Below are 18,371 nucleotides of genomic sequence, written 5' to 3'. Positions count from 1 at the left end.
AAAAAAAAAAAAAAAAAAAAGACAGCGTCTCAGCTCTTTCTGGAATGGCCCTGTGCTGAATTGTCCATTCTCCATACTCTCCTTCCACAACCCAACTCTGCTGCCATGTCACATCGTGGTCAGTTTTTCCCCAGATCTAATTATCCCTTCTATTTCTGGTCTCCTGGAGATTTCAGCTGTCTAGACCTTGTTGGTCTTAGACAGACATGAGTCTCCAGACTTCAGATGGTACCTAACCAATAATAGTCGGCTAATAGGGATAACTCAGTAGAGGGAAGCCCAGAACCACAGAGGTGGAAGACCAAACCAAACCATACCAAAACAAAGATCTTTCGTGCTATTGTATTTTCAAGTTAGAATCTTGAGTGAATAGCATCTCACAGGTATCTCAAGCTCCAATTGTGCATACCAGGTCCCTTTGATAGTCCTCACAGTGCAGCTATCTTGCTCTTAGACATTCAGGGAGAGTGTGCAAGAATGGAAGTTCTGTGTTAAGTTCAAGTATGTAGTATCTCACACTTTAGCAATTCTTCCTTCTAGTGCATGGACACAGGTGCCTTGGTGCTGGACAATCTGCAGTACCTACAAGTTAGCTTGCTTCATTTTATGTCAGCTCTTGTTCATGTAGTAGGCTTACTGCTCACACTTCTCATATGCTTCTAAGACCTGGGTAGTCTTCAGCCTTCTGCTGCTACAAGTTCTTCTTCTCGTCTCCTTTGAGGAGCTTACTGATGTCTTGGGTATCTTCTCACTGTTCAGCAGTACACAGCTCCTGCCCATTCTCACACAGATGCAGCACAGCCCTGTTGACCAACTCTTTTTTTGCTTGCACACCACAACCCCACATTAAAAAAAAAAAATGTCCAGACCTTTCCAATCAGCTGATTCTTTGTTTCTTTGTTTACAAAATTACCATAGAAAGAGACTCCTTCTGTTGTCTTGAAATCCTGCTTCACTTTCTTCTGTCTCCTAATTAGTAGCTTGGAAGGAGATGAGAAGCAGCAATAGGAGCAATGGCCAAGAGAAAGCATGACTTCTAGAGAGCTGCCCAGCACTGCTATGCCAACCCTCCATGCGAGTACAGCTCTTGTCAAGTGGCTTAAGATGCCCAAATCCCACTTTTGAAGTATGAGATCCTCACGCATCTCCTGAGCTTCCAGCTTGTTCCATCACTGTGCTTAACCCTTCTGGTGAGCATCGCCCATCATAGTGGCCAAATGTTCTCAATTAATAAGGATAACTCCATGTTCCCTGTTGTCATTTACACACTGGGCCTCCTACAACTTGCTTCTTTGTTTGACACTGAGTTTATAGCCCCCTCCTGAAAAAAAAAAAAAAAAAAAAAAAAAAAAAACTATCATCTATCCCAGAATTTTCTATGCCCCAAGCATTCTGCCAGACATTTCTACAAATACAGAGAATGTTCCAAAATGAGGGTATTTGTTGTATTACATAAAGGAAAAAGTCATGATTGACTTGCCTAAGGCCACACAGCTGGTAAGCAGGTCCCACATGCCTCATGGTACCTAAATCCAGTGAATTGTTCCGATTCCCTTTCTTGTTTTAATGTACCTTCTAAATGTCAATAATTCCTGTATTTTTTAGAAGTTGAGAACATCTTTAGTATTGAGTTAGATATAATAGCCATTTCTAAATCCTTGCCTCCTTACAGAGTTTACTGTTGTTATGTGTGTATGCATGTGTGTACGCTCAAGTCTTGCATGCTTTTCAAAGTAGGGCTTTTGTCACAACCCCAACAAATCTTGAGGATTTGGTGGTAGGAAGACCTGACAGGAATCCTGAAAAAATACCCAGGAAATGTGCACTTTAGGGTTTTTGGTAATTACATTTACAGTCAGAGAAATCTCTCTATTTGGCAGAACAAAAATGAGAGCTATTCCAGTCTATTAGAAAAACCACAGACACATACATCTTTTAGAAGTACTTGCTCCCGACTTGATAGAATATAAATGTTCAGAAAGAGTGGTGTGTTGGCATCCAGGCCTGTGTTTATTAGTTATGTGATAGATTTTCTCCCTCTGTGTGGATTAACAGAGCTGAGACAAATGTAATGCTGCAATGCCCTGGCTATCCAGAGCTAAGATCCAGTGTGTGTGCTGTTTCATTGCATAAATAGCAGCAAAGGAAATTATATCAGATTCTGAATTATCACATTCACCCCATGATTCTGTTTTCATAAGTACTGTCTTGCCATTTTAAGAATTTTTTCTTACACTGAAAATAGATAAATAGATAGATAGATAGATAGATAGATAGATAGATAGATAGATAGATAAGAGGAAAAACCAGGGAAACAAACAAACAAACAAAAACAAAACAAACAAGCAAACAAACAAACAAAGCAATGTTTTTCCTTTCTGGGTAGGTTTCATTACAATCCAGCTGTCTTTTGTGTTGCCTGGCTTGGACCCCCGTGTTTGTTCACACAAAGTAACTATGCATAGGTGACTGGAAAGAAATGAGACTGAGTCTCTGAGATAGACAGGAGGACCCCTCCTCAATTTCACTATCTTCAAGTGTTCTTTTTAAGAACATATTCATTTCCACATATCTTAATTTTACAGCTTTAAGGATTTTTTTCTTCCTACATTATTTGTTAAATGATTCAAATAGTTTTCAGTTTTTGCTCATGGAAACCCTCATCTATCAATAGTAAATCAGAGAAGGTGTTTCGTCAGGAGTAGGTATTTCTTTTTTTTTTTTTTAATTCAAAATTGTTTCATACAATACCTTTTGATCTTGACTTTCCCCCTCTCCAACTCTTCCTTAGCCCTCCCTGCTTCCTTACACATCTAACTTTGTGTTCTTTTTCTCAAAACAAACTACTTAAAATACTAGGCTAGTAAGGGGGAAAATCAAAATCTGTTCCTGGGCATGAGGCCTGCCCTGCAGTACAACTGATATGCTCCTGGCACTCCAATGAGGAAAACAAGACTTTCCCCTTACCAGCCAGTACCAATACCAAGAGCTTCTTGTTCAGGGTGGGGGCTGATATTCACATCCCCCACTCAGTACTGGAACTCCACTAAGTTGAATCTGTGCAGATCTTGTGCATTCTGCCACAGTCTGGGAGGTCATCTGTCCATTGGTCCTGTTGTACATGTCACTACTCTTTCCTTGTAGGTGTCATCACCTCTGGCTCGTTCAGTCTTCGCATCCTTTCTGTGAAGATCCCTGAGCCTAGAGTGGAGAGGGTTGATAGAGGCATCTCCATCTCATTTAGGACTGAGTGAGGGGCAGTCAGGCCTGAGGCCTGAGCATTGTGCTCCTAGCATCAACTTACTCTCCTTCATTCATGGGTACCTCAAAAGTCCATTTTACAGCTGTAAAGTTGAGGCCTGAAAGAACTCAGTTCTGGAACTAGTTAAGCCATTAGGCTGAAGTCAAGTCTACATCTATGCTCATCCATAGCCTTTAAATTTCCAGTCTCTAGCGATGGCTGATAGCTTATATTCCTCACTTTGCCTCTCAATATCTAGTTAGTTTAAAGAAAATCATACCTGGGCTATGACCTTTGCCTTTTGCTGTAGTTTTAAAGTAGAGTAATTGCCCCCCCCCACCATAATTGTCATCTGCACTTCTCAAGTGCTATAAGAGTCTTTGTCAGGAATGGCCCGTGGTTTGAATTGCAGAGCCTTCATACAGTCTATCAAATTTACCTTCAATCCACCAGATAAGGCAAGTATACTAAAATAAACAGTATTATCTCCTATTTTGAAGATGCTGAAATTAAACCTGGTTATTCAAGAAGGCTGGGTTTGAGCCAGCTAGAGAGTCCCAGCTATTCATAGCTGTCTAGAATATGGTGGTAATTTATCACACAGCCCTCGAGTCATTTTCCTGGTATCGCAGATTCAAACCAAACACAAGGCTCTGAAACCCTTCTGTACTTGTTTGTAGTACATCTTTTGAGAAGGCCAATTGCCTTTTCCTGGAGAATAAGAAAGATAGAAAGATCTAAAGTTTGCCTGGGACTCTGCTTCACGAATCTCCATTACCCAAGCTCCATGTACTTCCCAACCATGTTGTCAACACTGGGATTAGATTAAGACTACTTTTTGCTTGCACATTGCCTTGGAGTACATTGTCTTGGGACCAGCCCCCTTTTGCTGAGGTCCAGCCTCTCCATTCAAGTGTCCTGAGATGGGATTTTAGCACTTGCCTCAACTGCCAGCTCATAGGACCTATGGCTATGGGAAAGCTATGCCTGCTCCATTCAAGGACTCTTTATGCAGTCTGAAATTAGATACATGGCAGCTTGTTTCTTGCCTCCAGAGCTTCTGCATGCCCACTGACAAAGCTCTCCCTGTATGTCTACCAGGGTGCAGAGATGGTCTCTTTAGGCTCATTAGAAGGAGAAATAAGCAAACAACCCTAAGTGTTCATGAGCAAGCCAGAGAAGTGCTGCATTGTGTGCCAAGGAACACCCCACCAGATAGTGCATTCTCAGCACAGCACAGCCTGTCCACTGTGGCCTATGTTTCCCTTCTAGCTATAACAGCTGCCCTTCACCAAGTGAAGGAAAGCAGCCCCTGAACACTGGCGTAACTTTTATCTCCAAGCTGATACTCAGTGGCAAGAACTCTTAATCAACCAAATTCACCCTTCAAAGACCATTTCAGATTACCTTTGGATTCTTCCTGTGTCATTTTACCTGCTCTTATCCTAATCCCCAAGTCATTTATTCATGTGTCCTTTCTATATCAGTACAGTGTTTTCTCCAAGCAAAATATGATAAATGACATTTTCTTGCTTTGCTTTGTAATTCTTTGCCCTCTTCCTTATCTCTTGCTGCAATCTCCCTACTTACCAAAACTCTACACAATTTGTTGATAAGCCAGAAAAGGACAGAGATGCAGGTCATTCTACTGCCTTCAGAGAGAGAAAGAACTAGGAAATAGAGTCAAAACATAATTTATTGGGAAGAACTTTTGTATATTTAACTACAGAAACAACTATGCCCATTATATCAGTGGAAAAATGATGCTGTGAGAATTGTTCTTGAATGACTTCACTCATTCTAGGTCATCATAGAAAAGTGATTATGGAGACTGCAATGCCAGAAATTTGAGATGCTGATCACTTACTACTTAACAAATATCTCTGCAGTTTCTGTATATACACAAATATGCATATCCTGCCTGGATGCATTAAGAAATGGATGTACAGAAAAAATGAAAAGGACCTACACAGCAGCAGCTAAATGTGAGAAAGAAATATGCATAGAAATTGAACAACAGAAATACAAGGCTCATGGAAGGTAGTCAGGAAGATGTTAGGGTGAACTCACATTGCTATTCCTTTGAGAGGGATGAGTGGATGTGATGAATGGAGGTAGAGGAATGGTGTTCTAGGCAGTATGAATACTGTAAAGCTTGAGGTTCACTTTGGAGAGGAACTCAAGAGAAAGAATGGGAAATACAGAGGCAGAAGGTGTTTTGAAGGCTCAGAACTGAGTATTAGCAGTGTCATCCTAAGAGACAGTGGAAGGATGATGCTGTGAGAATTGTTCTTGAATGACTTCAGTCATTCTAGGTCATCATAGAAAAGTGATTATGGGGACTGCAATGCCAGAATGCTTGAAATGCTCATCACAGAAAATGTAATTTGAAAAGATTTCCAAAGTGGAGTCATGGCACCAAGCTGAAATAGCCTGTATTTCATTCTAGCTATAAACAGAGAAAGGAAATAGCATGGGCTTTGTAATATGGGAAGTGATTGTGATAGGTCCCACTAATGCTAAGGAGCCAAAAATTTGAAGGTGCTAGTCTGTGGGGCCAGAAAAACTGACCCAACCAAGTCCATCTCTGGCCTCCAAGGTGAGTGAAGTGATCCTGTAAAGAAGGGGCCAGCAAGGGGCTACAGTAGAGATGACCAGGAGAGTCAACGTCCTTGGGCCATTTGTGCCCACTGGAAATCAGTAAAAATTGGTCTTTTTGGTCCTTTCTGAGAGGTGATTTCATGATGATGATGGTAGATATGAATGAAAAAGAATGGAGTAGCAATTGTGTCCAATGCAGGATATTTCTGTGCTTAGTAGGGTATTGGCTTCAGTTAACACTCTTGCCAGTTCTTTATACAGCAGTTGTCTGAAGAGATTTTAATTAAACTTAATGCACTGCTATGTATTTCTGTATGGATCCATACTTTCAGAATATATTTCATGTTTTACATAATATATTGAGTCTAATTAGTGAATTAGATTCTGTTATCTTGGGGATAGTGAGACCTTCATGAATTTATTATTTTCTGCCTTCAGCTTAAAATAGTTAATAGTACCTATTAATTAATTAATTAATTTATTTATTCATCTATTTATTGCTCTGGGAATGTAACCCAGGACCCTGTACATGCTCTGTAAATGATCTACCATGGAGCTACATCCTCAATACATATAAATACTTGAATTACAAGTACCTAAAAGAGGGGAAATATTACTGAACAGGATAGCCAAAATGACTAGTTTTATTTCTTCATAAAGCATACCATTCATTAAGTATCCTTATTATGTACTCTATCACATCAATAGAAGTAGAAATATAAAAAGGGATGATATAAAAAAATAAATACAAATCATGTTCCAGAGGTTTCTTCCCATACTGCATGGGCCATCTTGACCAGAAGCTTAGAAAGTGTTACAGCCTGACGTTCTATGGTTTGAGAAGTTAATGAAGCCCCATACGTTAAGTGTTTCCTACTGTACATGTCCACACATTGGGAATGTATTTAAGGTCTTCACAGCATGTTTAAGAGTTATGTTTAATATGTGTATTAAGGATTCCTTCAAGTGACCATTTAAATGGGGCTAGTTAACATCTTTGAATGCTGTTAACACCAGCAAATGTTACTGATGGCATATCTTAAAATTGACAGTCTCTAACCCTGCAAAATATGTATATAAGCTAAATTTGTGGGAAGCACTCAGTTGAAAATTGTTGATATGTAACTGCAGTCCATCTCATGGACATGTTTATGGTGTTTAAGCTGCACTTAATCATTTTATGACCCAGGAAAGATAGATTTGTATCAGCAGAACCATTCAGCAAGAGAGAGGTAATGAATTCAAGTGTGTAGTAATTATGCCTGCCTTCTGAGCGCTAAAGAAAATAACTGACTGACGTAAGTCGGACTTACCTGTTTTGCTGATCTGTTGTTCCTTCCCTTCATGCTCAAAGTCCTGTCCTATGCCCAGTTTTAATTCAGAACTAATTGGGACTTCAATTTGTATTTTGCATTCCTGCATTTTCCCCCTAAACTTACATGAGAAAGCCTCCAATCATCAGCATAGAAGGGTTTTGACTGTGTTTCTGCAGAGATGTCACACAATGTCAGATGGGCCTTCTCCCTTTCTGAGACAGTTGCTAATGAGTGTCATTCCACTTAGTCATTGTGTCCACCTTGTTTACATGTTGCTAGATGAAGCAAGGCTTAACTAGATGAGACAGACCCTTTCTTGTCCTTGTTTGTAACTTATGTTCAGATCAAAATTATCAGGGAATTTCTAAAGAATTTTAAAGTCTTTCTATGCCTCCCTATCAACTTGTGTTAGAAATCTACAGAGAATGCACCATATTCTCAGTGTAGTTAAAATTAAAAGGGCCCACTATTATGATTATCCAGAGAAATGTTTGAGTGAGATACACCTTGAATCACCAAAACAGGGCAACCCACAGTGGTGCCCCAACAGTCCCTGTTCTTCCTACCAACTGCTGTGGAAGGCCTGAGTTCTTGCCTGATTTCAAAAGCAAGGTAACTTCATGTAAATTGTGCATGCCCAGTGTACAGTTTCTTATAATATGAGTCTCTGTTGCACTGCAAACACTTCCAAAAGTAGGTGCTTTACTGCCTTGGAAGACTTGAAACTTTGTAAAATAGAATTATAACATTAATTGCATAAATTAGTGTAACATGAATTATGCAATTAGTATCTGGAATGTGCACTTTGACCGTGATGTGAGGGGGAGGTTAAGTGATTCCTCTGGGGAGGAAAGACTGAGCGGATGCCTCGGAGGGAGTAATTGTAGTGGAAACCCCAACTTCAAACTCAAATGACCCTTCCTGATAAGGAAAGGTGTGTGTGGTTCCCATGAGTCCATTCCTCTGAGAAGGTCTATGTAAATATGCCAGATTTTGTGTTTACAAGTTCTCTGTGGGGAGATTTTTCATCCCTGAGAGCTGGGGTTAGATGTGTAACATAAGGTTAGCTAGAAGAGGCTCTGGATCCCAGCTGAGAGTGTTGGTGCTAGAAGGGAGTTGGGGCATGATTGTACCTACATCAGGAACCCCTGGACAGTGATGTTGAAGCCCAGTGGCTGTGTTCTAAGCAAAGATGTGGGTAAGACTTCTGAATATACATTTCTAACAAGTTTCTAAGTGAAGCTTGTACTTCAGTTAATTCATACTGCTTTAGATAGTGAACATAAATATAGAGAAGAAAAAAAATCATTGACACATGTATGTCAGCTTATTAAAATGCTAAGATATGGAGGAAAAATATTATCCATTGCTCAGAATGTGCCAATAATGATATTCACTGTTCAACCCCTCCCTCCACCACTACTGCTTTTGCTCCTGTTTATCGTAAGGGACCAAAACAAGGGCATTGTGCATGCTGGACATGCTCTCTACTACTGCTACATCTGAGCTCTTTAACATTTCGGCTGTGAGAGTTATTCTGCAGTCACTGGGTAACAAGCGCCTACACAGATTCCCCTCGTACTTATGACCTCATTAACCCAGTATGAATATGAAGACATAGATAAGCATAGTCCTCACATAATTTATCCACCCCTTTCCTTCCACAGGCACACCATGAAAGCACATTGCCTCCATTCTAAGAACTAAGGACTAATCCCAATAAAACTGAAGAGGGTATAGTTGAGTACAATGGGGTGCAACCTTAGGAATGGTCTTACAGCTTCCTCTTGCCATCTCACCATCTGATGCCTATTGGTACTGTACCTCTCATAGAGTTTATAGTATGAAGTTAAAGAGTTAGAATCCTTTAGCAAGGCACTATACCAGGGCTGCCATGAGAAGGAATCATACCTAAAGTTGTGATGTGGGTGTGGTATGCCATTTCTCTCACCAGAGATATCAAACAGTGGTTAAGTGTTAAGCTGTGAAAGTCACAGAAGAAGAGAGTATAGGCCAAAGGACACTAGATTCAGTGCCAGTTTCCTTTACCCTAGTTTTATTTGATCTTTTCAAAGGCCTTTTCCTGGAGAAAATTTTAAAACATGTGTTCTGTTTTAAAGTCACTAAAGAGCTGGAGGGTATTAAAGACAAGTTGACTTTGGGGCTCACCATTCTAATTGGTCTTTAGGATGCCTCCTGTGTGGCACATGCTCTTCTAAGGGGCTCTGACCAAGGAGGAATAAGAATGGCTTTCCTGGAACTCACATTTTAGTGAAGAAGAAAAGCCAAAACTAAGATAACAGTGTGCCATTTTATTTATTTATTTATTTTGGTACTTAGATATTGCTAATTACAAAATTCAAGGAACAAAAGAAGAAAGAGCAGTGTCAAGAAGGGGGTACAGTTTTAGGTGGGATATGATGGGAGGCCATCACTAGCAGTGTGGCTTGTGAGCAGACATGAAGAAAGAAATAAGGTAACTACTCACATGGATGTTTAGAGTACAAACATTTCTACAAAAGATCAAAGCACACAGTCCCTGAGATCACACTTGAGTGTACACTCTGATAACTTCTGGGTCCCTGAGGCCACACTTGTAGGGTACACATCTGATACGTTCCAGGTAAGTCTAGAGTCTGGAGAGTTTTTAGATGAGCCCAAGGAGAAGAGAGAGCATGTCAGAGAAAGAACTAAAGCTTGTACCTCACTAGAGTTGGATGTTGTGGGTTGTGTTACATTTGAGAAAAAAAATGACAAGACCCCTTTGACAACAGAATGAAGAACAAGAAGAGAGACAGGCAAGTCAAGGGACGCACATTAAAATATGTCAAAAATAATTAGATAGGGATGATGGCCATGGTGAGGCATGGCCAGATTCATATTCTGAATAATTAAAATAGAGGGTTTGCTTGTGGGTTGCATATAAGAGAGGAACATTAATGAGGACAACACGGTTGGGGTTGAATGAGCATAATAACTAACTGAAACAGGGAGAGGATCAGGGGTGAGTGTGATGAATTTTAGTAACTACACTTTATTGAGCTTGAGGTGCATTTTAGATGTCCATGTAAGCAGTAGGATATATGAGTCTAGGCTGAGCAGAAGATGAGCATCCAGGGAGTCCTAGCATGTAAATTTGAGCAATGAGATCACTGAAAGGAGAGAGTGCAGGTTGAAAATAAAACATGTTCAAGGATGAGATCCTTCTGCATTTAGCATTTAGAGGTCAGAGATCTGAAAAGTCCTAGCAAAGAAAAGTATAAAGATAAAAGAAGCAGCCTGGGAGCCAAGCAAAAATGTGAGCAGGGAGAGTGAGCCAGCTCATCTTTGGTCCTTTCCCAAGGTATGGGCATGATGTCAAAGGTGAGGGCATGATGAAGAATTAATCCATGGACTTAGCAATGTCAGGTACTGATGACCTTGGTGGAAAGCTATTTTAGTGTGGATGCAGGAAAAAAAAAACAAGAAGAAATAAATTAATGGAAGAGACAGTAGAGGACTAGCAAATGGCATAGTGGTAGTCTATTTAGGTGATTATGAGGATAATGTGACAGAGGAAATACATTGGTGTATTAGAGAAGAGAATTAATGTGTTTCTCTGGAAACAGAGTGGGTTGCCTCTAGAGAGTTTGTCCTCTAGAGAGTTGAACTAGGGTCTGAGACATTTGCTGCCTAGGACAGGTGAGGTTCAGGACATATGGTGCAGATGAGCAGACCCTATCAAGAGTGTTGGTGGGGTGCTCTGGTGGTTTATACTTGCATGGTCTGTTAGGGCTGTGGTTTAGCATGAGGAGTCACCTTCAGTCAGAGCAGAGATGACAGATCTCCCTACTGGAGGCTGAAGTGACAGATTCTGAAGTGCTGCTAGATCTTACAGGTCCTCCATTGTGAGTCTGAGAGGTCTAGTGGAAATGTCCCTAATGAAGGACACATTGGACTGAGTTACAGACAAAATGACAACTTTCCTCGGTGATTTTCTCATACCAACAGCCATGCCTCACCTCACCTCAGACATCCTACATCTTCCTACTCATGGATCATGGATGTAGCTTCAGTAGCTCTGCCTTCTCTGGCATTACACACCACCAGGCATGTGGGAAGCTGAGAGGCCTTCTCCCTGCTCTGATTTTCCCTTGGATGTCCAGTTCCTGCCCACCCCAGGCTATGTATTACCCTGTCATGCCCTACTGCTTGTGCTAACCTTGCCCCTGGACCTCAGCCTTGACTGCAAGGTCTAATGAGGAGGGATCTGAAGAGGAAGACCTACCAGCCTGGGTGTGAGGACCAGTGTCCTCCAGCTGGAATGCCTAGCATACCAATGTGGCATGCCACAGCTACAGAGCACCCTCATTGTTGCCTCCTTAACAACTCACTTGTTCCTTATGAAATACCTGTTTTCAAAGAACCTTGTGAGGAGAAACCTGCCATTATTAATTTTTAACAGAAAACCAAATGCAGAAGCCTAATAATAAAAATCTTCATCATTGTACAACCCCCCCACACACACACACACACAAAAACACCCAAACAGCTCATTTACTAATCTAGAAATGAGTGACACAGACAATGCTGGGATTCAAGATACTTCTTCTGTAAGCTCAATACCTGGGTATTCTTTTACTGTGGCTTCTCTTCCACTGATGCCCTATGGTTTTCTGCACACTTCTTTAATGTGTGGACTGAGATTTCCCAAACCCCTGCTGGCAGTGGGTGCCAGGTACAGAATTAGGTCATTTTCTAAGAGCAGGGTGAAATCCTGATAAGCCCCACTGCCTTATTCAGATGTGGGGATGTTACAAGAAGGACAGCTGAGGATGGTTGCCCCATGTTTGGTTGGTTGGGTGTGTTGAGTGTGATGCAGTGTCTTTAGATGGGAGAATATAACGTTGAATTGGACATGCCTGTGGAACATCCAAAGAAGGTTGTCTTTAGGCTGCATGTGTGGTCTGGAGCTCAGAACAGTGGCAAATAGAGCTGAGAAGTAAGGTTGATGGTAGTACTCAGCTGTGGCTATGGAAGCTGCCGGGGATGCCAGCTGCTGGTGGCAATGATGGGCTGTGGTGTTCGCTTTTACCCCAGGAAACTAGGAAAAGTCTACAGCAGAAGTTCTCTCCCTAGAGAGATGGAAAACTAGCTATTGTGTATTTAAGATAGTAGTCACAAACACAATGAAATGTTTTCCTTAATTCTTTGTCCTCTTCTTCTCTCCTTGTCTTTCCCTTCTTTCTGTCCACTGTGGTGACCTCTGGTGACCCACTCTAGACATTTTACATGAAACATATTGCTGTACCCAAAAGAATATCCTCTGAGATTCTGTCAGCTAGTTGGAGAGTTAAGGGATACTTTCTTCCCCTTATATATTATGTAATATGTCTATAATAATAATATATTTTCATGGTATGTATATATGTATATATATGGTGTATAAAAGAAACAACATATATATGTATATGTGTACATGTATGAATATATATATAATTTGTGTATGTGTATATGTATATATGTATATGTATTTATATATGCACTATATATATAAATTATTTGTGTGTGTATGACAGAGAGGGGGTGGGGAGGGGTGGGTACATGTGTTCATTAGCATACATGTAGAAGTCAAAGAACAACTTTCATAAGTCAGATGTCTTCTTCCACTATATGGGTCTTGATGATAGAACCCTGGTCTTCAGACTTGGAGGCAGGTACCATTCTTGTGATCTGTTAGGAAGTAGTCTTCTGTCCTAGCTTTACATAGGTACCACTCATAATAAGACACAGAAGGCATGGAGGCAGAAGATGCATGTCTAATAAGACACAGTTACTATTTTTATAAGTTGTATTTATGCAGCTAGATTAATGTTTTCAATTTGGAGACATTTTACATGCTAATCATTCTTAATTTAATTTTTAAATTATGTTTTTTAAAAGTTAGTTACTTTTTTGTTGTAATCAATGCTGACTTGTCTTTGCTTTCTTGCTATAGATTTCTGTCCTAGATGAGACCTGGACTGTATTCAGGCGTTACAGTCGTTTTCGAGAAATGCATAAAACATTGAAGCTAAAGTATGCAGAGGTGAGTCATGAAATCATTATTGCCAATTAAGAGCTCACATTTTATAAAGTAAGTGAGCTGACAGCATTAGCAGCACCCTTCTTCTCTCAGCTTCTCAACACTGGATCCAACCACCTTATTTCATCTGTCAACATTACTGTCTTTATTCTGTCCTCATTCCATTTCTGCTGTACAAAGCTGAAAGATTTTCCAAGCACAGACTTGGAAAATAGTAAATAGTTACTGAAACACACCCTTTACATAAATTTATGGTTTACTTGAGGTGGTTTAATCAACTTACAACTTTTAAACAATAAGATCTACAAACATGAGTCAGGCATGGTGACCCATGCCTTTAATCCCAGTACTTAGGAGGCAGAAGCAGGTGGATCTCTGTGAGTTCTAGACCAACCTGGTCTACATTGTAAATTCCAGGACAGCCAGGGACAGAGGAACCTTGTCTTTTAAAAACCAAAAATAAAAAAGAAGAAAGGAAGGGAGGGAAGGAGGGAGGAATGGAGGGAAGAGGGCACAGGGAGAAAAGATCTACTAAAATATAATAGTGTTACATTTGTTAGGGTGGATTTACTGCTTTTTCTGGTAGAAAAATTCCATTCCTGTTTAGGTCTCTACTTAATGAGAAATCAAGTCATGAGATTTGATTTTACTATCAAACAATGGAGAGAAGGTTAGATTGTGACAAAATAATCCAGAAGCAAGAATATATTGTATAGATTGGATACCTAGAGCACATTGCTACATTAATAATCTCTGTCTTTTGGACAAATACTGGATTTTAAAATAAGTTTAAGTAATGAAAAATATTGCTAGTCTGAATTGTATTTCCAGATGTTCACAACAATTTTGCTTTAGCCAGAAGAAGCTGTGTGGAGCTTCAGCCCTGTAGGAATTTAGGGTTGAACTGACTGCAGCCAACAGTCACTTTCCATTCTGTGTACTTTCTCTAAATGCTTCCCCTCACTGTCTATAAAATGCTAGTATGTGAGACACTTTTTAGAAGGAAAATTTACTCCAGTTTGGCTCACATGAATAAACTAATGTTCTTTAACATTGCCATGGCTTTTACCTTCTCTTAGTGATATGAAATGAGAGGGAAATTTTATTTTAAATAAAGTGATTGCTTGATTTGAACAGTCAAGGTAACCCAGATAAAATTAAGCTGTCTTTGAAGTTCTGTTACTCTGCTGCTACAGTAGTCATCTTTAAAAGATTGGAAAAGCTTCTAGTATGCATTATATAGCTCATTATTCTCAAAAAGTTTCATTCCAGAAGTAACCATATCAAGTCAAGTCTTGAAGTTTGCTTCTGAAGTTTACCCTTATGTTCCAAATTAATATTTATAATAAAAAGGGGCATTGTTGTACACATACTAAATACACAGAGCCTCTTGATTTTAAAGTGAGCCTTGTAGCTTATTAGCTTCCTGGCTATGAGTTACTCCATTAGTTCTTTAATAATTTTTAGATTTTGCATAGTCATACTGTCTCTAGAGTTCCCTCATAGTAAATAGAATAACCACTGTATTTGAAACAAAAGATATGAACTGCATGCACATATGTGTTTGCACATGCGCATACCATTTATTTCATGATTTTTTTTTATTCCAATTCTTTAATTAGTTGAACTCATTCTGTGTATTCACAGTCCTCTAGCTTCTAATAGTACTATAGTGTACAGGAACAAATGTCTATTCTCTTACATTCCTTAAATTCTTATGGAGAGAGGTTGACTGTGAACAAGGAAAGAAAACAACTGATTGTCTTGAGGAAGGCTATATTGCAGGTGTCATTTTCAGTAAATCTGCTGCCTCATATGAAAATACCAGTGAATAGTGGTGGGGACAGAAGGTGTTGGCATGTTGATGAAAGGCCATCTCCGTCTGGGATCATTGGTCAGATAAAATTCAAGTTCAAATGAGTAGAGAGAGAGAGACACGGAAGAGTTTAAAAAGGGACCTGGGCACATCTCTGTTGGCGCTATTTTATTTTAAAGAAAACATCACAACAGAAGCCATCTGCAAAGGTATGATAAAAGAAAGCTTAACTGGACTTGGCATGATAGAAACTTGTAAATCAGGGTTTCCTAGTACCAGGAAAAGGATTTGAACAGGGACTATTATGTGTAGAAATCTTTTGGGGAAGGGGGACATATCATCAAATGAAGAAAACCAAAGTTGCTTTACTTGTCCTTAGCCTCTTCAGTCACAGACCTGTACTTAGCAACTCAGTAGTGATGTTCTGGTTTCTCTTGAATTAGAAAGGATTTACAATAAATAAACCCCTTAGGTACTTTCAAAACTAAAGTGAAATTCCACAGAGTGAATAAAACAGGACACCTGTACTGTGGCCTAACTAGGCAGTTGGATAGGTTTTAACCTGGCAGACCAGGCAAGACTCAAAGAGATAGAAGCTGAGGCCTGATTATTGTGAAGAAGTCATGCATGAATGTCTTAAGATGTCTTAGAACTGAGCACATCTTAAGTCATGAAAAGCAGCAGATGCAATGGCTATGGGGGTAGGTCCAGATTGCTATCATCTAAGAACAAATGCTGTGTGATGAGTGGCCTATGAGATCAGGGCTACTCAACATCATGATCACTGAAGGTACTAAGTTGTATTCTTAGTTTGTGGGAGGCCATCAGTATTAAATCAAGGTAACAGGGTGGCCTAGTGTCACTTTCTGAAGGTTGTTTGAACACTCATTGGGAGAATGGATTACTAGGATGGCAGAGAGATGAAATCCAGAACTATATTTTATAGATTAAGTTTGAAGACGTTCTTAAACACACAGTTGGAGATGTCAAGGGAGATGAAGGGTAAGTTCACAGTTTGTACAGGAAGGCATATGAACTTCTTCTAAAGTAAATGCCAGTGTTGAGATCAGCAGTTGTGAGGCCGTTTCTTTTACTTTTGTTTTAATTCCTAGCAATGGTTCAGCATTCAGACGATTATATTCCTGACTTGAGCTCACAGGGTCCCTTTAGCCTCAGGACTGAGATAGAAACCAAGAACGGAAATTGCTTTTCTGTGTTGAGTTCAATTTTGTGGCTTATAATTACTTTATCCTGAGGACAAAATACATTAGTTATGAAGGAGGACCCTGAGACATGTGTGAATACATTTCAAAGAGAACAGATCACATGAGCAGTCTGAGACTAGCAAACATGACATGTGGCTGGGGAGGCCTTGGTGGCACCTGTGTGATTTTCAGCTGCTACAACTAGATATTATGTAGATGCCCACCTACTGTGGGCCTTGCACACCTACTGTGGGCCTGGTGTGGTGCTTTCACCTCCTGTCACTCTCCCTCTAACTCAGTGCTGTTACCAGCTGGGGATGAGGAGGGGAGGTTTGTGGGGGAGCAACTTGAATGACAGCATTTTGTATGATAAAGTCTCACTGTGTGGCCTTGGTTGACCTGGAGCATCCTGCATCCATCTCCCCAGTGCTCTGAAGATGGCCATGCACCACTATATTTGTCTTCATCTCCTGTTTCTAAATGAATACTGTTAAAATCTAGAATTTAAAAGAATCACATTACATTTGAAATTCTTATAGTGCTTTATTCTAATTCTATATTAATCTTATCCCATCAAAGTAAAGCAACTGTTTCCATTTAATATTTGAAGATAGAGCTTCAGGATAAAGTTGACTATCTGCTCTGTATGCTCTAGTAAATTTGGGTGCTTTGCTTCACATCATCTTATTCCATAAGTGGCTGTTGCCTCTCAAGATTAGTACTGTTTGCTGGATACTTATCAGGTATTATTTCTGTTGTTAGTCTGTGTGTATTGTTTTCATCTCTGTCTGTAACATTAATCTTAATCTACTTCCAAATACTGCGGCCAGAAAACACCATACCGAGCACTTGACTCTAAAATGGCTTCTTCTAGTAAGCCACAGAACCAGGACCCTGGAATTCTCTTTGATGGACATCTGTTTCATAGATATGTGGGAATATATTTTCTTTATCCTACTCCATAACCACATTGGGCTCATTTTTTCCTGTACAGTTAGAAAATTATTCTTGTCTTCACGGATGTTCAATGATAAGGTTTTGAAATGATATACATGCACTAAGTTTACTCATTACAAGGCTCCAACATTTTGATTGAGTTGGAAGAAAGTTGAAAAGTACAGTGGAATTCAAAATATATGGAATCTGTAATACCTTCCCTAAGATAATCTTTCGACACCTTAAAACTTCAGTTTTAGCTACAGCCTGTAATCTTTTGGAACTTTGTCTAAAATTACATCCTGTTCTTTTACATTCCCGTCTGGAGTATATTCTCTTGGGGATAGACTCTAAAATAGTTGGATGTGACAGTTCCTTTTATGGAGATTTTGATGATGTTGTTTCAGTGCTTCTCTTTGGATTCAAATAATAGATCCTAAGTCCATGCTTTAAAGATTGAGGAAGGTATACCAAAGTTTGTCTGTTTTTTGGTGGAGGTGAGGATAGAGGATCCCTGATTTGAATGAAATTTACTATATAGTCAAGACTGGCCTCAAACACATGGTCATCTACTTGACTCTGTCTCCCAAGTGCTAGGATTAAAGGTATGCTATACATGGTAAATATTACCAGTCTCCTCTGAAGATTGTCTTAATCTAAGCCTCTGAGGAATCTATTTGCAGTATCTATCAGAATCTATCTATAACTTTAAGCTCAACAGGCTCCCATAGACTACACACAACATCACGTCCCTGCCTTCCCGCCTCCACACTATCCATCAGGGTAGAAACTCCTGCACTCTGTAGCAATTAGTGCAGGAGGGTGTCTAGTAGTTGGTCCTTTTGCCCCACATTTTACAGGTGATGGCCCACACACTTGAGAGATGGGTAGATATGAGTATCTCTGGCCTGGGATCCCATTCTAGAACAGAGTTATTGTTTCCACAGGCAAAACTCCACAGGCAGAATTCCATAGCCTCTACAACAGACACTTAGATGGACTCACCTAGTATAGAGGAAGAAGCTGTGTCTTTCTACTGAATAACTGTCATTCCTCTAGTCCAGAAGTATCTTACTGGGATACATGTCATTTTTGTATTTTTGCTCGGGCAATATTGTCCAGTAAGTTGGCCTAGCAGCTTTTCAGATTTCCAAAATTCTATAGGGTATTAGACCAGTTCCCAGACCTTTTC

At 39.9% G+C, this 18,371-nt stretch overlaps 1 protein-coding gene across 4 annotated transcripts in view; it reads left to right on the top strand.

The window, feature by feature from the left end:
• Positions 1-18,371, top strand: part of Kif16b (kinesin family member 16B) — a 318,921-nt gene that overhangs the window by 235,639 nt on the left and 64,911 nt on the right. For all 4 annotated transcript variants that reach the window (XM_031372080.1, XM_031372081.1, XM_031372079.1 and 1 more), the window contains one exon: positions 13,136-13,225. In XM_031372080.1, the coding sequence (XP_031227940.1) occupies positions 13,136-13,225 (90 nt within the window). The remainder of the gene's footprint in view (positions 1-13,135; positions 13,226-18,371) is intronic.

This window comes from Mastomys coucha, unplaced genomic scaffold (assembly GCF_008632895.1).
Source record: "Mastomys coucha isolate ucsf_1 unplaced genomic scaffold, UCSF_Mcou_1 pScaffold15, whole genome shotgun sequence".
Lineage (NCBI taxonomy): Eukaryota > Metazoa > Chordata > Mammalia > Rodentia > Muridae > Mastomys > Mastomys coucha.
This window is presented reverse-complemented; position numbering and strand designations above follow the sequence as displayed.